At 39.2% G+C, this 26,142-nt stretch overlaps 2 protein-coding genes across 2 annotated transcripts in view; both read right to left on the bottom strand.

Annotated features, from left to right (window-relative positions):
- The window catches only part of tub (TUB bipartite transcription factor), a 56,414-nt gene extending 42,304 nt beyond the window's left edge, over positions 1–14,110 (bottom strand). Inside the window, exon 1 of the mRNA XM_074667311.1 lies at positions 13,847–14,110. Within this exon, the coding sequence (XP_074523412.1) occupies positions 13,847–13,902 (56 nt within the window). The 5' untranslated portion in view covers positions 13,903–14,110. The remainder of the gene's footprint in view (positions 1–13,846) is intronic.
- A 1,337-nt stretch (positions 14,111–15,447) lies between these two features.
- Positions 15,448–26,142, bottom strand: part of rras2 (RAS related 2) — a 29,775-nt gene continuing 19,080 nt past the window's right edge. The window contains exons 2-6 of the mRNA XM_074667317.1: positions 21,761–21,848; positions 21,475–21,577; positions 20,385–20,493; positions 18,330–18,448; positions 15,448–17,916 (exon numbers count right to left, since the gene is read on the bottom strand). Of these exons, the coding sequence (XP_074523418.1) occupies positions 17,829–17,916; positions 18,330–18,448; positions 20,385–20,493; positions 21,475–21,577; positions 21,761–21,848 (507 nt within the window). The 3' untranslated portion in view covers positions 15,448–17,828. The remainder of the gene's footprint in view (positions 17,917–18,329; positions 18,449–20,384; positions 20,494–21,474; positions 21,578–21,760; positions 21,849–26,142) is intronic.

Below are 26,142 nucleotides of genomic sequence, written 5' to 3'. Positions count from 1 at the left end.
TTCTTCTTCCTCCTGCTTATTACTGTCTATGAGTGTAGTAAAACGATACATATTCACCCATTACTTTATTATTAATTTAATTAAGAAAAGCTAAATTGAATAGCTACAGTCTTTCTGACACCGCAGGACGATTTCCATTGTCATGAGTGATTGGGGGACAATGTGAGACATGACTTTTCACATTTACAAACCCCCTTAACACACACACACACACACACACACACACACACACACACACACACACACACACACAGAGTCGTTTACAAAATTTTAACACCACCTCTCAGCTGACGCCATGATGTTTCACTATGGTTACCAGCCTTAAAGCTGAATCCCACACCACCCAGTAGTGCTACAGAGCCACAGAAGAGAGGATTGAGAGATTGAGATAAAGACAGTGGTAGGAGAAGGCAGGATTAACATTTTTTAGGTTTAGCTGTTATTATTGAATCAGTTTTCCTATTGTATTTGTGATTACACTGGGGTCTTTTTCCCTGAAGAGAAATGAGAGAATACGAATGTCGATTTGTACAGATCATCAAAATGACTTCTGTGTTTACATGTGTATGTTGCTGCATACATAAATGTATGAGTTTCACTCCTTCAGATACACCTGTGATGCTGATATTTTACACAGATATATCAATTGAGGTGAAGAAAATTGCATGTGATCGAGCACAGACTGCAGGAGACTGCTCTGATTACTGGTCAGCTCAACATAAACAGGCAGGACTTATGATATACACCACCCCTGAGAGGAAAAAACACATCCCTGATATGGAGAATGATTTATGCCAAAGTCAGAGTAACACAACAACAGCACTGAAAAGCTGAGTGTTTTGTATTGGAGTAGCTATCTATACAAGCCAAGGACCGCAGCTGGGTTGTCATGCTGCTGCAGAGTCTTGATCCAAATGCACACCTGCTGCTAAAAGGGTAATTCAACATAAATCCACTTTGATGTGAAGGAGAACCAACAACCTTCTCTGAAGGAATAAGACAACAAAGTAATCAGAACAGCAACACAAAAAACACTAAGCTGATTTCACTTGTGCACTTTCTTTCGTGAAACTGCCTTTAAGCCTAAGAATACAGAACTTGTTATGGTTAGAAAGGCCATCCTGACCCCAAAAATAACCTACGAGATGCCATTTGTGATACTTCATAAAGAAAAAAAGACTGCTTTAGACAGATTTGAAAATAAAAAGAAAAATTATTATAGCGACTCAGCAATGATGCATTTTGCAGTTTGCTTTTTATTCATTTTGAAAGATTAAAAGCAGTTTGATTGACATCACTTCAAGGTTTACATGTACAGATTGACTCTTTAATATAGTTTATATGTTTTTTATTAGAAACCTTCAGCTTTGAAAGAAAGTTCAATCAAAAGTCAAGGCAGTTATAAATAATGTCTGACTAACAGGCTGGGAAACTGCTCATAAATGGCAATTTCATGCACTTCCCTACATACCAGATATGCATCACTGAAACATTAATGGAGATGTGGAGAGCTGTCCCACAGAACACCTCCACCTATCTACTCTGCCTGTCCAGCAATTCTCCCAGACTTGAAAGATCACCTCTTTCTCTCCCTCTCTTCCTCCTCAGAACATAAATTATCATTGAGTGCCCCTGGAGGACATTTAAGAGCCTCTATCAGGGCTGTGTGGCTGATTGTCCTCTCTCATCTGCATCTTTAATGTACTGTGTTCATGCACCAAAGGAAGATGGAGAAAGAAAAACTAGAGGGCGAACTTAAAGGGGTCTCCCAGAGTGCAGAAATCCATTAAGGCCATAAGTATTGAAATAAAACAACCTTGGTGGAGGTAACACTATTTACTTGTTGTGGCGATGATCAACAAATCAGTGTGACTGATGATTAATTAAATGTCATAATGCAAAAGTTTGATCGTGTAAGTTGATTTTCCACACATTGCCTATGATCCAGGATATTAAGCCTCACACCATCTTTAATTGAAATGAGTATAACAATAATTTCATTTGCAGTTAATAATTAAAGGCAACGATTAGTCGAAAGTTTCGCTACATGGATAAGAAAAGATAATGTATCATATTTTGCTATTAAACTGTATCAGCATAATCATAGCATCATATCCTAATATTTCTAACTTATTCTACTGTGTATCCTATTTTGTCAAGCTAACTAAAGGGTGGCTAACTTAAAACCAAGCTAAAATTTCTTTCTTAAAAAAAAAACAATAAATGTACATAGACAAGCATTTGAGCCCCTCATTACTTACAGATGTAAAAAAAAAAAAAAATCTTTCAGTGATGCAGGTGTGAACCAACTGCAGCAGGAATTCATGCCTCAATGCAATTCATCATGTTGCTAATGACAACAGTTCACATATTAAACAGTAATTTACATTACCTGTTCAAAAGGATTATTTTTTACAATATTTAAAGCTTGTATTTGTTAAATTTAATTCTTGATTCTGTAAATTTAGTTTTTGATTCTTATATTTATAATGTATGAGGATTACGTTTACAAAGTGGTACTGTAAGATGGTGTAACCCTCTGATGCATGGATTGTGAAAACCTGTGTCAAGATATTTTACCTAAAAAAAAAAGATTTATTTATTAATTTATTTATTTATCTTAAAATTCAAATATTTGATTTTTTCAGAAAGTTATAGGCATGTTACTTCGGGTGGACTACATTCACCTGAGCACTCAGCATAAAACAGTGTGACCTCAATGTAAAAATGAATTAAATTGTGTTTTTTGGTATCCATGAATAATTCTTAATGATAATTTATTTTATGCTTTGCAAAACATTTTCACACGTTTTAACTTTATATATAAATATATTTTATAGCTGATATGCTTTTTAACCAAACTGATGCACGTAACTGTATGAAAAAAATTCTAAACCATTAAGAAGAATAAAAGTACTCAAGAAAAAAATTCTGACATCTCATATGAAACAATTTTTTTTTGTTTGTTTGCTTCATATTTCTTATTCTAGTGAACACATTGTATTAAAGAGTTCAGTGGATTTTTTGTTATGAACAACAATAAAAGAACATTCAGTGAAGAAGTACATCTGTGTGTACATTTTATGCTAAGCCACATTCACCAGACATGCAATAAGCATTCAGGCCAGAAAACATCCCAAATCCCCCTAGCTATCCTCTGTCTCACCTCAAGCACCTCTCCCCTCACAGCAGCAGATGATAGATTTTCCTCTCCAACAGCAGAGGAAGAAAGTGAGCTGACAGGTTTTCTGCCTTCATGCAATGTCATCATCAAAATATCTCCAACCAAAAATCTTGAAGCTTCACCTTCCTACATCCAGATGACTTCTGCTCTTTCATCACGTTTTTCAATTCAGTATTCAACTCAGTGAACTCTCCTTCATCTGTGCACTATATTCAGTGTTTTCTGTTTTTTTTTATTGCTAAGTGATGTTCATTGTGAACAGGATAGCATCTGATGAACAGCTAAGTGATTAATATGGAGGCATATAAAGAGGTCATGGCATGATGTCAGACTCTTATTTGACAAGCTGTTATCTTACAAAACCATACTATTACAGAATCATCCAGTAGTTGCAAATCATTATTCACATCATGTATTTTGTCCTCTCAGACTGCATCTTTGCCCTCCTGGTTTTTATTTTGCCTGTAATTACTTCAGTCTTGGTGCTGCAAGACTAGACAATCTGCATTCAGTTGCAGAACCAGCCTTTTATTCATTGTTAGCAAAGAAAGAAAGAAAGCTGCACAGATGTTTACTTATATAACTGAAATGTTTGTGCATAGCTGTTGTCTAATTTTGCATGTTACATTTATAAAAGTATATCTTTCTTTGTGTTTATTCAAGTATACCAATGAAGAAGAGTGAAAGAAGAAGGCAACTCTGATTAAGGGGTCACCACCAATGAGTAAAGGTCCTTCTAACATGAGATCATCTGATATTTAGTTGATTGGTTAAATTATTTCCTCAAATCGTCATAGAATAAATCATGTGGTGGTTATTCAGCTGTCTGCTTGTCATTATCTTTGTCCCTCAGCCTGGTACTGAGAGCTGCTGTTGCTGATTATCAGTTTTCTGTGAGCTCAGTTTCAGATCAGTAATCACTGCATTCAAAGCTCTGAGAACAAATTTATACCTCAGCTTACTCTGAGCGTGTTCAAACTGCTGTCTACGATAGAATCAGTTGTTAAAAACATAATATGTACAAGGCTGCACACCACTGATTGTCACACAGACAGTCAAAGAGACATCAATACTGTGACAAGCTAGATCCTTACAGTCTTTAATTCAAACTGCAAAGTGAAATGTTACCTGAGTGGGGTTTTCTGAAAACGATTATTTACTTCTGCTTTTAGAGCCGCTTTAAGAGACTCTCAACTTTGATATTGTTTATTATTTCCACCTACATTTCAAGAGGCTTTGATCACAGCTTATTTCACATTTCAGAGCTTTAAATCATCTCAAGCACTTGTGCTGCGGGCAAAAACAAAAGGTGAAGCAGTGTGGACAAAACCATAAAGACTGAGTTTGCCTTTCTGCTCTGTCTCTTAATGGTTTCTACAGAAACAGGTGGACAGTGACTAAGCTATGAGCAGCGTAACAACAGCAGCAGTACAGCAGGGGGGTCGATGAGCTGAAGAGTTATGAGCTATGATAAAAAACTTTTAAAAAGAAGTCATGATGAGCCACATCACTAGAAAAAATGAGATATATACATGTTTTTTTTTTATTATTTTGGACAGCAGACACAGGTGAAATACGCCGCCACCATTATTCCCTGGACTGCTTGGACGACGTTTGCTGACTCTGGCTCTTGTGATGTGTCACATCCTTGCTGAGGGAATAATTCTGAATTCTCATCCTGAATCACAATGTGGACTTTTAGTTAGCTTTAAAAAGAACAGCAACAGAACTCCTGTGGAGGAAAGCTGTGTTTGCTTCATCAATCTGTCCATTTATCCATTTTTGTTGTATAATACATGTGTGTGACAGTGTTTGTTACTTTGCTGTCAAATACTTTTGCTCTGAAAATATAATTTACAACCTTTCATCACACTGACCTGTCACAAAAACCACTTTCCACCTTCTCTGTCTAGCTAATGTTTTGATTTATTAATGTAATATTTGTTTTGTTTTTGTTTTTTTTCAAGAGATGTGACTTTATTCTCTTCTCTCTTTTCCAGTCTTAAACCTTTTGTTTGATTGTCTGCAGTCCAAAACTCGTGCATGGCTATGACTCATTTTGAAAACCACCCACAGTGGCCACTGACACCATGGATTCCCACTTGAGAGGCTCACAGCAATTAGAGTGTGTGACCTGCAGAAAACCAACAGCGTTGTACATGTACTCATGGGGAGGCTCTCTTACAAATGTGGTACTTTAGCTTCTATTGCAGCTGTAATGCTACAGAAAGAGCATAAACATGGACACACTTTTAGCACTGACTGTCAACAGTTCCTGCTGCAGTTGGTTCACACCTGCATCACAAGCTGAACAGACATGGGGACACCTCTGGGGAACCCATCTGCTCAGATCTACAACCAAACCATAGAGTGTAAGTTTATGGCATAAAACAAGAGCTTCTACAAACCAAAAACCAAAGTCTGTGCATAATGTCTGAATCATTAACTGAATCCCCAGTCGGCTGCAAAGCTTTCAAACGAACACTGAAAGTGAAAACCACGTTCAAGGACAATAATTCAAGCCAGACAGTGTCAATACCGGACAAAATATTAAAAGCCTCCCAAAACTTCAGACTGAGACTACAAATACACACTAATTCAGAAAAATCTGGAAGATTATAACCATCAATGCAATGACCAATTACTTAAATGTCATAAAAAGTCTGTATTTGTTCTTAAACATGTTGACAAAATAAAAGTTTCAATCATTTAGTGTTTGTTCTTTACATTATCAGCAGGTTCAACAGATTGGAAACTGCACGCTTTATATTCCTCTCAGTGTTTTGATACAACTGATTTCAAAACACAGAGGTTCTCTTATACTTACACTCACTGGCCACTTTATTAGGTACGCCTTGCTAGTACCGGGTTGGACCCCCTTTTGCTTTCAGAACTGCCTTAACCTGTTGTGGCATAGATTCAACAAGGTACTGGAAACATTCCTCAGAGAGTTTGGTCCATATTGACATGATAGCATCACGATCACGCAGTTGCTGCAGATTTGTTGGCTGAACATCCATGATGCGAATCTCCCGTTCCACCACATCCCAAAGGTGCTCTATTGGATTGAGATCTGGTGACTGTGGAGGCCATTTGAATACAGTGAACTCATTGTCATGTTCAAGAAACCAGTCTGAGATGATTCCAGCTTTATGACATGGAGCGTTATCCTGCTGGAAGTAGCCATAAGAAGATGGGTACACTGTGCTCATAAAGGGATCGACATGGTCAGCAACAACACTCAGGTAGGCTGTGGTGTTTAAACCACGCTCAGTTGGTACTAAGGAGCCCAAAGTGAGCCAAGAAAATATCCCCCACACCATTACACGACCACCAGCCTGAACCGTTGATACAAGGCAGGATGGATCCATGCTTTCATGTTGTTGATGCCAAATTCTGACCCTACCATCCGAATATGGCAGCAGAAATCCAGACTCATCAGACCAGACAACATTTTTCCAGTCTTCTATTGTCCAATTTTGGTGAGCCTGTGCAAACTGTAGCCTCAGTTTTCTGTTCTTAGCTGACGGGAGTGGCACCCAGTGTGGTCTTTTGCTGCTGTAGCCCATCCGTCTCAAGGTTGGATGTGTCGTATGCTCAGAGATTCTCTTCTTCATACCTCCATCGAAACAAGTGGTTATTTGAGTTACTGTTGCCTTTCTTTAAGCTCGAACCAGTCTGTCCATTCTCCTCTGACCTCTGGCATCAACGAGGCATTTTTGCCCACAGAACTGCCGCTCACAAGATATTTTCTACTTTTCGGACCATTCTCTGTAAACCCTAGAGATGGTTGCGCGTGAAATCCTCAGCAGTTTCTAAAATACTCAGACCAGCCCATCTGGCACCAACAACCATGCCACTTTCAAAGTCACTTAAATCACCTTTCTTCCCCATTCTGATGCTTGGTTTTAACTGCAGCAGATCGTCTTGACCATGTCTACGCCTAAATGCATTGAGTTGCTGTATAATATATGGGCGTAGTGTTTGTGACGTCCCCCATTTGTTTCTGGAGTTTTTGAGCCTATAGTTGTCAGCAGGTGCTGTACTAATATGTTGGACTCAACCTAATTTCATCTGAGTTTGGATGTTTCAAAGAGGTGGGCCTGTAGCCTCTTTAGACAGTGTGCCTGTCATTCAGTCAAGTAAGCCATTCCCTTACACAGGCAAAACTCATAATTCAATAACTTCCAAAGGTAATGAGACCAATAGAATTTTTTAACCAGGCTGTACACCTGCCTCAAGCAGGCTTGTTAGGGCCCAATACAAGAAAAAGACCTGAAATGTTTAAGAAAAGAATGTAATAAAACCCAAAATGCAATAACTAATCGATAGTGTGACAAGATGCTGGGCAAAAAGCTATTTTGTGGTCAGTTATGTTTTTTTTTTTTTTTGTTGTTGTTGTTTTGATTTTCTTTTACATTTTCAATGGTTAACATTTCTGGTGATTGTTACAGATTTGGCTCTAACAGAGCTCTCCAAGACCCGCAGTTATACAGGAGATTGAAGCCTAATTGTTAAACATGAAGTAGTGTCCAGCACAGTAAATGTTGACTAAGCTTTTTGAGCTTCTGAAACCAAATCAATCAACAGATCAGTGTTTCACAAATGCTCTATTTTTATGACTGAGCAGTCAACAAAAATACAGGTGAACAAAACCTGTGTTGTTTGATCAGCATTTATGGCCGTTTGATGAGAGAAGAAATAAAAGGCAACAGACAATGTTTTTTTTTGCTGTGCTACTATGCAACGTTCACAAACATTTTACATCATTGATTTTGGACGGGCTTCATATTCCAGTCTTTGCTAGAACAATCAGATATGTACACTTCAGGGACTTTTTTAGAAATGTTCTGAAAAGTGTCCGCTTTGAGTGAGAAATGCACAACATATTTACTATCAGGTAGACGGGGAACATTGTAACATGTCATGTCATAAGATTAAAGTATGTTGATGTTTTTCTCTGTTTCTTTCTTAAAACATGCTGGAAGTATTCTGAAGGGATGAAAATGATCCTCAAGTTTTAGGTCACCTAAAAAAAATGTCCTGGCAGAGCGGATGCAATGAAGACATACATGCAGCAGTGGCCACAGCTTACAATGTAAAAGTTCCACTGTTTTCTCGTCTCTGTCCTCTTTATCCTTTGCAGAGTGACAGTGGGAACACGTTGTACACCACGACATCTAATTCAACCTGTGTCTTCGATTAAAACATGAGACTCTATACGGGGCTCTGTAAGCTTTGAATTGTATCTTGTCTGCCCACCTTGTCTCTCCATCTCCAGGAGACAGTGTTTAGCGAGCCGGTGTCACCACGGGGGTGATTGCACACGCTATAGGTCTCACTGCAGACAGTTTCTAGCATGAATGAGACACCTGCATTTCACATCTAAGAGACATGACGAGCCTGAAAAATTGGACTCAGTGCTTAAACTGTGCAATTACTCGCCCATCAAAATCAACGAAAAACTAACAACTCAGCCTCAGGCAAGCCATGATGAAAAACAACTTCAGTAAATGAGCTGAATTCTGCAGTGATCTGAGTGAAGATTTATTTGGCAGATGTGAGGCCAAATGAAACATACTTACTATCAAATTTTATGGTAGGCAACAATTTCTTCACACTGTGCTTGTTTGCTGCAATTAATGCAACCACAGAGGGTAATATGAAGTATTTTTAACCACGGACCTTCAGCTAACAGAAAACATTTTGCAGTTATGATCATGTCCACACATTTGCTTTATTACAAAGTAAAACTTGTGTGATGAAGTCTCCTAGCTTGACAGTGGTTATCTCATGATTCTGAGTCAGAAGGGAGCAGTTTTTGTTTTTTGGCACATCCAGGGTGCAAAGAATTTTGCTTAAGATGGGGGACTTAAGTCAGACTTCCCCCACTCTAGCAGGTGCTTTGAGCTTATAATAGGGTCTGACACACTGGATGTTCAGTTCACCACGGTCTTTAGAGAAAATTCAATCAGGCAAAACAAGTGAAACCTGAGTGGGTGGACCATGTGCGTAATCATGGTGAACATTGCTTGGAAGTTCTGTTGATGAAAACAGCCTGGCGGACATGAACAGAAGGCTTGGAGTATAAAATCAACCCTGACTCCAAAATGTGTGCTAGCACATGTAGTGTAGAGCTGCATTCACCTTCTTTTTTTACACATACAGTACATATCATTCAGAAAAAATCAAATACAACAAGCAGAACCTGAGCGATTCGATTCTGACATCTCAAGTTTACAATTATTACAGAATTCAGCAGCACGTGTGCTGACGAAGACCAGAAGGCGGGCTCACATTACCCCGGTTTTAAAATCACTGCATTGGCTCCCTGTGTGTTTTAGGATTGATTTCCAGGTTCTTTTAATGGTTTTTAAATGTCTTAGGGGTCTTGGACCTTCTTATCTTTCAGAACTACTTTTACCATATGAACCCTCGCGGACCCTGAGATCCTCTGGCACTGGCCTCTTAATAATCCCTAAAGCTCGAACACGGACTTACGGTGAGGCATCTTTCCAACATTATGGCCCCCGTCTGTGGAACAGCCTGCCAGAGGACCTCAGGGCTGCAGAGAATGTTCATATTTTTAAAAGTAGACTCAAGACCCACCTTTTTAATTTAGCATTTAATTAATCCCATATTTTTATGTTATTTTTTTTTTTTTTTTTTTTTATTTATATAATCTCGCCTTTTTACTTGTTACTCTTATTCTATTACTATTTATTTCATTTACTAGTGTTTTATTTATTTATTTATTTTATGATTGTTAGCATATGTAGTTTTATGTTTCTACTCCATATCTCCAGTGTTTCCTCAGCAGGGGGCTGCCTGCACTGGGGGCCGCTGTTGGCTCTGACTGGGATGTCTCTGTCTGTGGCGGGCATCGTCTTGGCCAGGTGGGGGTCTGCAGCAGCGTTTTGCTGCAGTGGGCCCCTTGCTGGTCCTGTAGCGAGGCATGCCCGGGTGGAGGCGTCCTGGCTTTAGACTGTGGACGCCGCCCAGTGCAGTCGGCCTCCTGGCGTTTCCTGACCTGGCTCCTCTGTACTCAGCCACACGATTTTTTATCTACACATTTAAAATCATGTATTGTGTGTGCATATGTATGTGTGTGTGTGTGTGTGTGTGTGTGTGTGTGTGTGAGTGTGTGTGTGTGTGTGTGTGTGTGTGTGTGTATATGTGTGTGTGTGGGTGGGTGGGTGGTGCTTTGGGGTGGAGTTTGAATGGGGGGGCGGGGACTGTTTTTAACATGTATAGCACTTTGTGCTGCATTTCTTTTAATGTATGAAAAGTGCTTTATAAATAAACTTGATTTGATTTGATTTGAGAGGTGGCCTTCAAAGTTATTGCAACCTTCTGTCTGAAGGAAATCAACTTTTATTTTCTCTTTTGAGACAGAATCTTCACCCTGTAAAGCCTGATCTATCAAAAAATACTTTTTTTTTTTTAACTGAGATGTTTATCAACCCTTTTAACAAAATCCATAAAATATTGCTGTGCCATTTTATTAATAATATATTTTTTTGGATCACATTTGACTAATTGGGCAGTTTTGGCAACTTTTTAAAGTCACGTTTTCAGTAAATATTAGAGCTCAACCGATTAATCGGTCAGGCAGATTAATCGGTCAGGCAGATTAATCGGGCCGGCCGAGTATGCCTGTCACCAATTAATCAACATCGGCCAAAATATAGCCGATTATAAACATTTTTGCTCTACGGAGATTCTGTCGCTCCTGCTCCTGTGTGTCTGTATGCTGGGCTGCACACTGCCCGAGGGCCGCCCCCTCCGTCCACTATTATCTAATGTAAGACTAGAGAATGACGTTTTAACATTGTGTTAGTTGCTTTTTTGTGAGATAAACACAACATACTGTTGATTCACACGTCCACCATTATCTAATGTTATTGCGTTTACAGCTTGTTCTTATCTATCATTGGTTTACACTACAGTTTTTACATTGATAGTTTTATCATTTAAGTTCCTTGTTTTAATTTAAGTGTTCTGTCTGTTTTGAATCATATGGGTATTATAATGATTTGTGATTATATACAGTATATATCCTGTGGAAATCAATGAATTTATTATATATATCAGCCGATATATCGGGTATCGGTCGATTTATCAGATATTGGCTGATATATTGGATATCGGCTTTTTTTTGCCCCCAGTATCAGTATCGGCATCGGCCCCAAAAATCCCATATCGGTCGGGCTCTAGTAAATATGAATTCCTTTAACGCCGGAAATACTTATTTAAAAAAATGAGTAACAATTTAGATATTTTTCTTATCACAACTTTTTTAGACTAGCAGTGATTTTCCTAAAAAAAAACAGTGTGTGGATGATATTATGAGAGCAGTCATTCTGAAAGGGTCAAAATAAAACCTCAGCTGCCTGTTATTTTTTCTACATTTTAATGGGGTTTTAAGGAAAATATTTATCATGTTAATGAGATAGAGGTCTTGACATTCATGTATCAAATATAATACGTTCAGCGGTTTAAGGGGAATTCAGTCTTTGATACGTTGATTTTTTGTTTTCAACAAACAAAACAAATCAATTGGATTGGTCAGTTCTACCTTTCCTTCATAGGGTTTGATGGCAGGAAGCAGGACATTAGCAGCAAGACAGCTTATTTTCCCATCAGATCAATTTTTCACCTTTGTGGTAAAAAAAGTCATTGGTAGGTGAACACCCAAGGCAAAAGCTAATGAAGGAAACATTTTCAGCATATTCATACTCAATTGCTGCAAAAGCAAAAAGCTACTGATCATTAAACGAGCAAACTCTTGCGCAGCTTTCAGCCTATTACTGGTGGCGCGTAGTAAACATTATTTCACAGCGCTGAGAGAAATCCTCAGCAGCTAAGAGGCTGCTGGCTCTGGCTGTGGCCTCCTGGGATGTCCAAGCACAGATTCAGAATACCAATTATATTGTCCTAGCCTACATGTACAGTGTTGTCAAGGTAAAACCTCCTCCACTGTGCCTCTGGTGATTAATAACACAGTCACGGTGTATCTTCAAGCATCTGTTGTACTCCTTATTCTTAGCTGTTTTTTTGTATCTGAGATGTTTATCAACCCTTTTAACAAAATCCATAAAAAATCCATAAAATATTGCTATGTCATTTTATTTATGCTGCTTTTTTGGATCACATTTGACAAATTGGGCAGTTTTGGCAACTTTTTTAGTCACGTTTTTAGTAAATATGTATTCCTTTAACACAGAAAATACTTGTTTCAAAAAATAAGTAACAAGTCCTAGCCTACATGTACAGTGTTTTCAAGGTAAAACCTCCTCCACTGTGCCTTTGGTGATTAATGACACAGCCACAGTGTATCTTCAAGCATCTTTTGTACTCCTTTCTCTTGGCTGGTAAGCTAATAAGCAACTAAGGTTTATTTGTGCTGATAAATTCCTGCAGATGTTTTAATAATAGTGCTGTTAATTTTTAAGACATTAATTGTATTCCCTCCTTTATGTTTGATTTACAACCTCTGTATTTTAAGCATAAATTAATAATGCTATGATTGTGAACAGAGATGTGTTCAGACTGTTTTGATGGGGGCTGTTGGACTGTGCTCCAAACGTGTGAAGCCTCTGTGAAAGAGTGCAGTTTTTCCTGATTCCACTTGAGGCTGGCTGTGGAAACAGTAACCACACACACACCAAGCCCAAAAAAAGCAGAAATGAACTCGATACAGCCTGGTTCAAAACCAACATTTGTCTGAGTAACTCATGTCTCTTGTTTTAATTTCTTATAATTCATTATCAAACGTATGAGTTTTGCTCATGCAAGGACATAGGTTGAGTTCAGCATTACATACAAAGCCCCGTCGACGATGGGCTTCAAAAGTCAAGTATACAAAACAACTATAGACACCACCGTTTTAACTCAGCCGGATGAGCTGGTTCCAACTAAAATCCTGCCTCTAATGAGGGTGGACACCCACCATGATAGAGGTTTTTGGGGATGGCTTTTGAAGTAGAATTAAGAAACCACAGACTCTAGACATGCTCCTGCATTTAGTTAGTTTTTTTGTTCTTTAAATGTACAAGTGTTTCTCACATCTTAGGGTCACACTTCAGCACTATTCAAAGTGAATGACTCAATCACACTGGTGACAGATATCACACAGTCACCCACCACTGGGACATAACCCGCTAACATGTCCAGCTGAGGTTTTTAGTCACAAACACATTTAAAAATGTACTTGAGAAATGAATACAACAAATGAAGTTGGTCTCCTCTTCTATAAAATGCACAGTCATCAATAGATACATGACAGATAGATAGAAGACAGGAGACTAAAAATAGCACAACTATCATGAGTAGCATAAACACTTCAGCCGTTCCTATGGGGATGCTTTGGTGGCAGGGGGCTCTTTGATGATGGGAGACCAATGAACACAACATGGACCAGGACATGGAGTGGATTGAACATTTTGTGTCTACCAACAGACCCAGTGAGATGCTTAAGCTACTTAAGACACTCACATCGCATCCCTCGTTCCTAAATCCTTTCCACCTGCCAACTAATTGTACAGCAGGGGTTCTTCTCTTCTAGCTTCAGCCCCAACATTTATCAGCCTATAGCCCCATAAAACAACACACTCCTGGCGCTCTAAACGCCCAATTACCATGACGACAAAGCTTGCTCACCTGTCATAACTCCATCTACTGTAAGACATGCTCCTGTTGCTGCTGACTCCCTCCATGTCTCCTCTGGTGAACTGCTTGGACTGGACTGAATAGTGAGACGACGAAGACTCGAACAGTAGCCGCTCCTCTTCGTCTCCGTCCTCCTCCTCCTCACTAATGCAAACACGAGCTAAAGAATCGCTGTTATATTTGAATGAGGCTGTGCAGAGCAGGACGCTCTCTCTCTCTCCTATGGGCTATACCACCACTAGCGAGAGGGGAGCGCGAGCTGTCACACCACTGTGCACGCGCGGATGCTGAGATAGCCTGTTTCATTCACGCGGACCCTGGACGCTGATTAATCTTACTGACTGTGTTGCCGCGTGCAAGAGACTGTAACCTAATTAAAGGGACCGTATCAGTGCTTCAATGTGTGATTTATTTATTTTGATTACTAACATGTTACCTGCTTGACAGCCAATAGTAAACACTGAACCTTTTAATGAGTTGCTAATCATAAAGGAATAAGTGTGCTACAGCATAGCCCACAAAACAGAGAAACTGTAAATGGGTTGGTGCACTCTCAATATGCAATTTTTTATGGTTGTCAGTGCATGGACATCTGAGTGATTAAGTGTTTAGTTCATATGAAGGACAGAATTAGACTAACATACATCTCATGATATTAGCATGCAGGTTAAGACCAGAGCCTCTCAGCCTTTAATGAATGTAACTTTGCGTGGGCACAGCCTATCATTAAGTGAACCATCCAGAGAAGAAAATTGGAATGAGGGCAAAGGTCATGCAGTAAATCCACCAGAGCTGTGTTTGAGCACTTCGTTAACACCAGGTCCTGTGATTTCATCATGTCAACAATGAACACAAAGAATGATGTTTTTCTGCTTTCGAGATTTACAATGAACATTCTAAATCACCTGGATGTTATTCAGAAGTGTAAGGCCATTAGTTATGTGTTTACCATTTAGTCTTACCACTAATTACCATTATACATCAGATAGGGAGGTTTCTAAGTCTTAAAATCATGTTTTTAATGACAGAAGGGATGATCAGCTTTAATTTTCAGAATTAAAATAAGGAAAGTAAACTAAAAGATGTGGGTAAATATTCCAAATGTAAGACAAGGGTGCTGAATCTGACTATATTATATTTGATGTATCTATCAATGCCAGATAAATCTGGGGACACAAGGGCCTTCTTCAGGCCTACTCACTTGACTCAGTGAATTGGGTTCAGAACTCTTTAATCCTTTATAGCTTATCATCAAAATCATCGTCTGATTAGGTTCACTCATAATATCGCGTGGCCAGGAGGCCAAAACTACTCTGGCAAAAGGCTAAAAAGAGTGAAAAGATGAAAAGTCTGACATAGAATGCATGATCTCAGAGCAAGTTGATATAAGAAATGTGAAACCTCAAATGTTGATTTAATTACTCAGTATGTGCAAAATTATTGTCATAAAGTACTGACATTGTCCTATTATGTTGGAAATGACAAACAACAAACACAATAATAATCACCAAGCCTGTTGTGATTTTTATTTGATATGCCCCGAAAGACTTTTTAACCTTAGTCATTGCCTCAAGCGAGCGTGCTTGAAGTACATTTCCCCTCTGAAGTAGACCAGAAAATGTATCCAGTCTCTGGGTAAATTCAGAAAATCCAATAAATCCAACCATCCATCCATTTCCTGACTTTACCGGCTAATCAATTGGAGGGTTGCAGGAGGGTGGAGTCAATCACAGCCGCAGCAGAGGAGTACACTGAGGCTATTCCCATTAAAGTGCTCCAAAGACAAGAAAATACAAGAAGAAATCAGGGAGACTCTGAATTTCTCATCATTTTAAACAAAAGCAAAACAATGAAGAATGTAAAGAGAAACAGATGACTCCAAAAAGTTAAGTTTCTTTCATAATGATTGGTTAAAATGACAAAATAAAACCTTCTAGAGTCATTCTGTGAACAATGATGGGTTGACTGTTTCTTCAAATATCATTAATAGAGGCTCAGTAATTAGGGTCTGGCTCTGTGTTGATTTTTTGCAGCTAAAAGAAAGATTCTCTACCCCATCTGGCTCAATGACAGATTTTATTTTAGCACCAAAAGCTACACACAGGGCAAAAGACACTGATATGGAAGAAAAGAAGACAAAATGCATGATTTGGATGTACACTTTGATTTGAAATACCTTGGGAAGTCTGTGTTTCGAACATTAGTGATTTTAATAATTCATTGTCAGTTTTGAAGCTCTGAGTAGAGACCAGAATAATTTGTGTGGGATTTTAAACTCTGAGCTGGCGGTGAACACCTCAAGATGATTTTTATTTTAGCATTAAGCCACAATAGGGATTTCAAAAAACATTCTTGGTCACATCTTGGGGCAGGATCTAACTTTGCAAATTTGGGCCAACAGTTGTCTTCAGCTGAGCACAATCAAGAGAATCAAATAGTCCTCTTTACATATATACACAGCTGTGCTGTGAATGTGTATTTACTTATAAACATATAAAAATACTTGTCAACTAGTTTGATAAGAAAATAAGGTATAAAAGTAGAGTAAAAACATTTAATCAAGTCCATCACGTCCATCATTTGATTTTCTGGTTGTTTATATTACAAGATGATGATATGAAAAACAAACTGCAGTACTTCATTAGTATGCCTGAACAGAAGTACAGAGGTGGAAAAAAGGCAGAACTGTGTTTTATGTCTGTGGTGATGAAGCCCAACAGGTGGCGGGGCCAGTCAGTTCATGTCCTAATAGAAGAGCGCTTGTATCACGATTTTCACCTCAATACTTCCACTCATCCTGGTTTTCATCTCTCCTGGGGTAAAAGTTATCTAACAGAGAAATACAAAGACACAAAACAAACACGTTGCCACTGTGTTATTGGAATGATGTAACAGTTATTTGATCTGTACTGAAGTCTATGTGTTTGACAGGATAGATGTGCCACATTGGACTGATCCTTGATGTGTGGCAAAAAAAAAAAGATTTAATAACAGGTTCAATGAACTGTTCAGTGTTTCATCTCAGATCTTGTTATTTTTCAAAGATGTGCATTTAGCTACTGATTGACTGATCTACTGCTTCTCATAAATGTGCAATGATGTAGGATGTCCAAGTTTGATGGAGCTGCCACCTTCTAGGGAAGAGTCTTAGACAGTTTTTCTACTCAGTATGATTGTAAAATGGCAAAGGATAAAAACCTGTCAATCTAAGACTTTAAAAAAATCTATTACAGCAGACACTTCATATTTGGCAATTGAGATGAAAGCAGAAACCACAGACAAAGAAAAGAATCCACTGCAGAATGCCAAAAGTTCTATCATTGTAGCTTTAAGGGCTGTCTAGGCATTATATTTATATACATACTTATATATTCACTTTCATATATGTAAAACCAAAGTCAACCTCACACACTGTACTGTGGTGATTTAATAGTTCATTAGAAATACACTTTGAAAATCACAACAAATGTCACATATGTACAGTAGCAGATTAGCACATGGGAGTAAAGTTGGATATGGCACAACATACACAAAGCGTCATAAGATAATCTCTCTGCTCTGCTCAGAATCTGGAAAACTAAAGAAACTCATTAACATTCTGGATATATAGTTTTCATTCAATCTCGGTAGCAAGTACAAATGTCACTACAAGGCAAGAGAAGTCCTTCAGAGTACAAAACATTAATCTGTCAGGCTGATTTAAAAGGCAATGTTTAGTGTTGGGACTCTCTCATATGGATTAGATTACGGCTGAAGGTAGAGTGGTGTTAAAATTTGGCATTGTCAGTTGTCCATAGTGATGTCCTGGGGACAGCACTTCCTGGTCAGAGTATCTCAGAAAAGGCTGTCTGAAGTCATGCACGTGGAGAAGGCAGCGGTCAGTCATCCTCTGAGGATGTGATGTCAGGCAGAGTGGGTGGAGGGGGAGGAGGGGGTACAGAGTAGCTGCATGAGTTACAGTGATAAGGCCGACTCAGACGATCACACAATGGCAGCCGCTCTTGTCTTTCTCTTTCCTCGTAGGTTCCGGCGACGGTGGACATTCCTGTTCTTGGAATTTCCTGTGAGTAGGGAGAAAGTGTCATTACACACAATGCTGGAAGTGATTCAACAGAAAACCCTGTACACTAATATTGTTTTAAAGGTCTTTTAACCAATTTTTTAGAACAGTTTTGAGTTAATTTATTGACATTTCTGCTTGCTTCTGACTTTCATCAAGCTTTTCTCACTAGTTTGAGGATGGTGTTGTTCTCTCATGTATCAATCGGTTTATATTTCAATGAAAGAACAATAATTGTTGAAGCATTGTTTGCTCATGTTACCATCAATAAACTCTCAATCCATGCCTTTATATATTAACATGGGTAACACATACAATAAATGTCCCTATGTTAGTTTCAGTTCAGACTGGGAGCACTGAGAAATCCACTTGTTGAGAGCATGTGTAAGAATCAGTCATAATCAAACCACCTACCTGATTACTCTAACCAGCTCATGGAAAGCCTGGTCTACGTTCATACGGATTTTGGCTGAAGCCTCCATATATGTGACCTTCAGTTGTCTGGCCAGCTGCTGGCCCTCTTCCTGGGTTACCTGAGGCAGAGGAAAGAAGATAATGATTGCTCATGTTAAAGTGTCGCCCACAACCTCAAAACAAGCTCTGTGTTTACACGGTCGGGTGTATGCGATGAAGTGGAGTAAACATGACCATACATAATCATATGAGCATAAACAATATTCATCCTAATAATAAATATTATTTATGTAAGTCTGTCGAGTAGCATAAGGTGTTTGGGTGCTTACAGGTCTTTAATGTGACACTTGAATACAAAAAATGTCTTTACCGCATCCACAATAATATGGCATGGCGCCGGAGTGCTCCCTCGACTAATATAGCTCCCATCTGTTCCATGCTATCATTTATGGCTCCATATTGCAACAATAAAGAAGGAACACTGAGTTACTGAAGGTAGAACTGCTTACCCTCTGGCTCCCATTGGATATTGATCTGAACTCATCGATCAAATGTTATTTTTTGCTTTGATTTTTGTTCTTCTGGTTTCTGCATTATGATAATTTGATGTTCACTGCACATTTAGATGTGCATTTTTTTCAGCTATATTACATTTTCACTTTGCTTTGAACCAATTTCAGTATTTGCACAAATCTGTGGTATCTGCTGTCATATCATGCTGTATAACATGAGTGCTTTATGTCCTTAATGCACCTGCCTTAGTCTTTGAAGCACACTTTACACTGTATGCAGCACTATTAATAGCTTAAAGTGACTCTCTACAACACTTTGAGACCTTTATTTCTAGTTTGACTTCTTCTCTGTTAAAAATTATGTTCTAAAATTAAATTATTCAAAATTCATAACACTGCCACATCTTTCACTTTAGTTTCATCTCCTCTAACAACCAGTCATTTGTGTGTTGTTTTGGTAGAGCTGTCGCCTCTTAATCAGAAGGTCGGGTGTTCAATTCCAGCTTTTGCAGTCATAGGATGAAATGTCCTTGAGCACGCCACTGAACCCTCTGCTCCCACTGTTGGTCAGTGGTGTATGAATGGGTGTGAATGTGTTAGTTAAAACTAATGGCTCCTCCTTAGAAATCCTTCGACCATCAGTGTGTGAATGTGGTGTGAGTGGGTGAATAAGACTAGTGGTGTAAAGCGCTGGTCCATTTGACCTTTTTTTTTTTTTTTTCCATTCGCGTAGAATCTTGTTAATTGTATTGCATCCTGTAATTTCTTAAATACAAACATCTTACACAGTAAAATTAAAGTGTTTGCATGAGGGACACAGCTGGACTCTCCCTCCACCCTCTTTTTCAAGCAGCTGTAAAAATAATTCAGATTTGAATTATGCAAAAAGTAATTAGGTTCAAAGCTTTGCTCCATTACTTTATGAAAACAGCTCAATTAGCATAAATTTAGAAAATGCTCAACACTGGCCATCATCATGTATTCTGGACATTACTGATATTCAGGGAAGATGTACAGTAAAAAAGACACACAAAGAAGAATGATGACACCATTTCTTACACTTAAAGCTAATCTTTATCTATTTTGATTGAATCAGGCTAACTAGGGCATGCCCTGCAATAATATTCAGAAAATATCCAAGACATCTTCATGGCTCATATGATAAACTGAATAAATAACCAACAGTCATGTGACATTTACAGTTTTTAGCTACATGTACATGTAACTCTCTTGTTTCCCACAAGGGGGCAGTGTGGATTCAATGCAGAGGGTAACAAGCCTCTGCATACCAACAGCCAAGATTCATCATTTCATCACACTCCCTTTTCTCTCCATCCATCCTCCCCTCCTGACAACACCGTCTCTACAGTGTCTCTTTTATTCTTTCACTCACATCCTGTTGTACTGCAGCAGCTATAGCTGCAGCTGCAGGCGCCTGCTGCCAGACTGGCTGATATCACTGATATTATCACATCAGATGATCAAATAGGGTGCATGTTCTGTCAGTCAGTAGGTTCAGATCAGCACAATCTGTTGGACTTACTTGTCTCTGTAGTTCTAGATCTGCTTTGTTTCCTACAAGGATCATCGGGAATTCGTCTCTGTCTTTCACTCGAAGGATTTGTCTTTGGAATTTGTAGATTTCTTCAAAACTGTAAGACACAAAAGTGCATTTTATGGTGATTTCTATCAAGACTGGTTGTAAAATGATTAAGTGTCTTATCCCCCCTTATCCACACAAACACAGCCGTCACCCTGAGGTTGGGGTCGCCACCGCTGTGGATCAGACTGAAGGAAAGAAGTCAGCCACAGTATTATAAAACATAAAAAATGTGTTTGTCCTCTTACTAGGATTTGTGCACTGACCTGACTGTTATCCCACTATCATATAAATGCCATGTGCACTTTTCAACCAAGAGGAAATAAAAATGTCAATCTGAAGAGGAAAAAAGAGGCAGTCTGACCACAAACCCGGGACGGCATTCCAGCCACGGGCCCACAGACGGCTTGGTGCGCACATAGTAAATCTGGAAAGACTTGACTGATATAAATGGAGGAAGGAAAGACTGTTTACAACATAAACATTGGGAGGGGGCAGTGGGTGGGGGCAGGGGAAGGCAGCTAGCTCAACTGTTGGGTAGGGACACAAAGGCAGCGAGGACAGGGTGTGACAGACTGACTCAGGGAATACGATTAGAAGTCTCAAAAGCCAACAAATACAGTTCAATATAAAATGAATGCTGGTTCGTGATAAAATGATCTTTTTCTATTGTGATGCCAACACAGATTGCAATACTGAAAACTCTTTTGAATGACTGCACCATCGAATCAAGTTGAAACTTTCTGTATTGCAATAAACAGATGCCAAGGTGCAGCACAAATAAGTGAATTCAAGAGAACAGGATGAGGGAGGGAAGTGTTGAGAACAAAAGAAAAATGACAACAAGAAACACAGCGGTGGGGTCCGGAAGTACAAGCGGCAACAAGTGAGAGTACGGGTGTAAGACTTGTGCCTTTAGAAGCGGGGAGAGGCAGGGGAGGGGCCACAGAGAGAGTAAATGTGAAGAGTAAACAGAGATGTGCAAACAGAAAGAGAGAGAGAAGAAAGAGGGGTACGAGAAACTGTCACTCACCTTCCTCTGTCAGTGACGGAGAAGACGAGCAGGAAGCCCTCCCCTGTCCTCATGTATTGTTCTCTCATGGCTCCAAACTCTTCCTGTCCAGCCGTGTCGAGGACTAGAGAGCACAGAAACACACAGTGACACAAACACACACACACAGACATAAAATGACTTACAGCAACTTTGCAATCAATTCCTCAAGAGCATCAAAACAACGCTCCAATAGGCTATGTGTGTGTGTATTTATATATAAGTATGTGTTGATTCTGGTGGTGTTTATTCAGCAAAGTGCACTCACTGTCGAGCCGCGCCGCCCTTTCGTCGATCACACACTGCTTCGTATAGGAGTCCTCAATCGTGGGGTCATAGTCAGTGACAAAGTATGACTGCAGGAGAGAAAGAAGAGAGGAAAGAAGGGGAATGTGATTACTTCTGAGGAGGATACATTGTGTAAAGCTGAATCACAAGCAATTAGTCAATACTGGCAGCACAGAGCCAGCCAGCTCGATTAGTTTTTAGGAAGGGACAAATCATGAAAAAGTGAAGTGCCAAAGGGCCTGACATTTAAATTTTTTGTCTGACCTGTAAAGGCAGAAGTTTGAATATGATAACAATGACCTTTTTTAATCTTCAAAGAAAATGGGGATGTTGCTTTAGTTGGAAAAATGGTGCATTTAACATTTATTTACATCTTAAGTTGTCCGCAAAGCGCATTTTACTCATTTTTGCAGCCTTGAGAGCTCACAGAAGAACAAACAAATGAAAAAACCCAAACTGACATCAAGAGATAATAACTAGATTAGAAAATACTTTCTGGACTCAAATATTGCAGCACTTAAAACATCTTATCGTGAAAAATTTCAACATTAAAGTGAGATTCAGTAGAGAAATATAAGTTTAATAAGAAAAAATAAACCAGAGAGGAAGTAAAAAGTACAAAATCTGGACCAAAGTTAGAAGTGAACTGCAAATGTAAAGCAAGATTAAAAACGACAGGTCTCTAATTTCCTTTAAATTAACTTAATTAGCTGGGCACTTTAGGAAGATTGAAAAAGAACAAAGAATAGGTGGCTTAATTAAGACATAAAATATTAATGTCTGAAGACACAGATTAATTCATGGCTTTTAAAACAACAGTTGGACTCTTCTAAACACAATGTGCTGAATTTCTGAATGTCTGTCTTTAAGCTTAGGACCAGACTGAGACCGTTAAAGAGTGGATTTTGGCTCATGGGCCTCAAGTTGAATAGATTTAGTATAGAATATTCACAATACAGTGTGGTGATCTTTGCATTGAGTTTATGGGCAAAAAATGCTTCAGGATAAAGGCTTCTGGCAGTCTTGCACTGTTTCAAAAACATACATTTTGTCAGTGCATTTCATGCTGTACAAGTGTTGATCTATAGCTCATTTCTTCCTGGCTTTTCTTTATGCACAGTTCTTTACATTAAAGTATAGTGAAAACTGCTTGAAAATAAGAAAGAAATAGTGTGAAAGTAACAGGAACCAAGACCAGCTGGCTTCAGGGCACAGCAGACCAAACAGCCACTCTGTCGCTGTGTTTTGGGTAAAAACAGCTCAGACATTCTGAATGACCCCTACCTTTACTGCCCTTCTTCAGACAGGAGGTAAACATGCTGTCTGCAGACACTTGCACAAAGAGTGTGAAGTAAATATTCCCTTACACCACAGCTACTGCTTAACTTCAGACAGCAGGCTGGCTTTCATGCTAATAACACATTTACAACACGTTTCCTCAGCTGCAGCACGCACACACACACACACACACACACACACACACACACACACACACACACACACACACACACACACACACACACCGAACACATACCGCTCACTTCCAAAGGCTCTGATTCCCTTATTTCGGGGACAATTTCTGGTCTCCTAGTAACCCAAAGCTGGACGGGTGGGGCCAGGGGGTAAGGGGGGTGCAGGGAGACAGGGAGGAGGAGAAGGAGGAGGAGGAGTAGGACAAGGAGTCATGCATTTTTTACATTTTTCCCATGTTTTGTAGTTCTGGCTCTCCTCGGGGACTAGTTAAGTGGTGACAGCTGAAGGGAGTGCTCGGGGCTGTCAAACCAACACCCTAAAACAAGGAGTGATCACAAGAACACAAAATCCAGACAAGATTTCCTGTCGCTCAACAACAGACCAAATTAAACTTTTACTGTTATGGGCGTGTTGTTTGTGTCTTAAACTGTGTGTTGTTTTGCATAATGACACAGGCTGCTTATTTGCCTGCAGGGGACACTAAAGAAGCTTAACGTATGTGGTTCTGGTTCTCTCTTTTAATCTGACACTTGATGCTACATTTGTTGCAATATTTACTGAATTTATAAGAGAGGCATGTGACACAGGTCAGAGAAAAAGTCTAACTCGCTGTGGCATATGTGTCCAGCAGTGATATCAGTGTAGTCCTGCAAGTCGTCAGATGGATGTTAATTATTTTGATTTTCCTCTTTTACCCTCATTTGAGCCTCTATTTATGAAATGTTTCATTTTTGATCATTTTTTTGTTTGTTTTTTGTTAAAGAACAGTTTTGGATAATTGTTGTTTAACTATTGACTTTGTCTACTTTATTTTGTTTTTGATCTATGGATCTAAATTATTGATTTTGGTCATGGTCTGAAGAGGTCGAAAGATGGTCAAGCTCTCAGTATGCAAACATTTAAAAGTGTCTCTTGTCTCCCTCTGCATAAAAATGGCTTTTTCTCACCTGCAGCTCTTTGTTGCTGCAGGTAATCTCTCCCTTCCACTCCTCCTGTCGCTCTGCAGCATGCAAGTACGCCGGCCTGTGTCACATCTACTCACCACTGCTCAATAATTCATCAGTATCACTGTGTATCCTCGAACGTGCTCTACTGCCGTGCAACTGCTCTGCCAGTGTGCCTCCAGACGCCCAGACAGAGACGGGAAGAGAAAAAAAATAGCTTCTTGTGTTACTGGTCCCTCCCTCCCTTCATCCCTGCTCTTCTAGCCTGCCCTCATAGCTCCATCAGCATGTGATCTCAGCTTCCCGTCAACCTCTTATTCCTATTCTGTCAACCCCTGGCAGCCGCATCGAGCATGGCACTCCTCTGGCTACTCCTCCTCCTTCTCCACCTCCTCCCAGCACATGCATGGGTGGTGTGGCTAGCTGCTGAGCTGTTCTGGCTGAGCTGATTCTCTCAGAGCTGTTTCCCGTGATAGATGAGGCTGTTCTGTTGTTCCAGCGGCACCAGAGCCAGGGCTAACTAGGGCTGCAGCTCAGCCCAGGCAGAGCCAGAGCAGTGGGCAAGTAGGGAAAGTAGCATGACTCAGGATGACTACCAAGAACTGAGTGACATAAGCCTTCCTGAGTCATGTCCTGTAAAATGGCTCATAAATCCTTACATTAGTCTCTGACTTCATCAGATATAACAAGATTCTCCAACACGATGACTCAGGTTGTATGGGCCATGTACAGCTGAAGGTTTGAAGAAGCAAAAGCACCCACAGGAGGATACTCAACCATCTACATCTTTGTCAAATCCAAGTACTTTTTTGACCACTAGCTAAATTCTGTCAGATATGAAAACTGTCCTGACAATAATGATTTATTTTTCCTCATTTTTACTCAAATACTTGAGTTTTTTTTTTTACTATATTGCTTCTGTTTGGAAAGCATAAGGTACTGCTCTTATACTGCAAGTCCTTAAAAATGTTCACAAGGGAAACTACAAGATTTAAATTGCGATTCTTCTGCGATTTTTGTGATTTTCAGTTTGCTTTTTCACGCCGGACCATGTGAAAAAGTTAAATGATGCTGATAATGTCTACAAACTATATCAGGAGCCATTTTTTCCCGTAAATACACATCACGTGAGTCAGAAGAAACATTTCACCCTCTACTGGAGAAAAGTGATAACTTTTTTCCAATCCAGTTAATAAACAAAGACTGGAATGAAGAACATGAATTTGAAAAGAAAAATCGATTTCTTTGACAAAAAATCCAGATAAATTGATTTTCCATATTTTCTCCCACCCCTAGTCACTCACGTGGCATTTGTGCATAAATTGGCAACCCTGCTGCTGGCTGGAGCTGGTAAAGTCTGTCACAACCTTCATGCCAGTGTATCTGTTATGCAGCAGCTATTTTTGGCATCTATCGCAAATGTTTTCTTCTTCTCCTTTTTCAAATTTCACTTATTTAATGAATCTTATGTTTTGAATGCAGTTAACATTTGTATTGTTCTGTTTTTTTAATGAGGCTAGCACGCCTCTTTCATGCACCAGCAACCTGACGGAAAAACCATATTACAACCAAACGCTGGTAATAACTTTATAGATAAGGTAGGTCACCAAAATAAAGACTGATTCCCAATTTATTTAGTCTTTACAGTGGCAGAAAGTGGGATCAAAAAACATTTGACAGTTTCTTGAGTGTCATTCAACTTTTTTTTTTTTTCAGACTGATGGACAAAAACTTTACCTGTTAGTGAGAAATCATATAAAACAGATATCCTTGAAATTTAAGAAGCTGAAGCCACAGTTTTTTATTTGCAAAATTAAAATTACTGGTTATCAAAGTACATTGTGACATTCTGTTACTTTTTATTATTAGAGCCCAAAAAAGACTGAAGTATCTGACAAAAGAGAAATAACCATATGGATCATAATTCCTCCTGGGGATGACTATG

Source organism: Halichoeres trimaculatus, unplaced genomic scaffold (genome assembly GCF_033239565.1).
Source record: "Halichoeres trimaculatus isolate MK-OKI-2021-1 unplaced genomic scaffold, fHalTri1.1 fHalTri1_scaffold_3, whole genome shotgun sequence".
NCBI lineage: Eukaryota > Metazoa > Chordata > Actinopteri > Labriformes > Labridae > Halichoeres > Halichoeres trimaculatus.
Note: the sequence above shows the minus strand (reverse complement) of the source record. Positions and strands in the feature narration are given on the sequence as shown.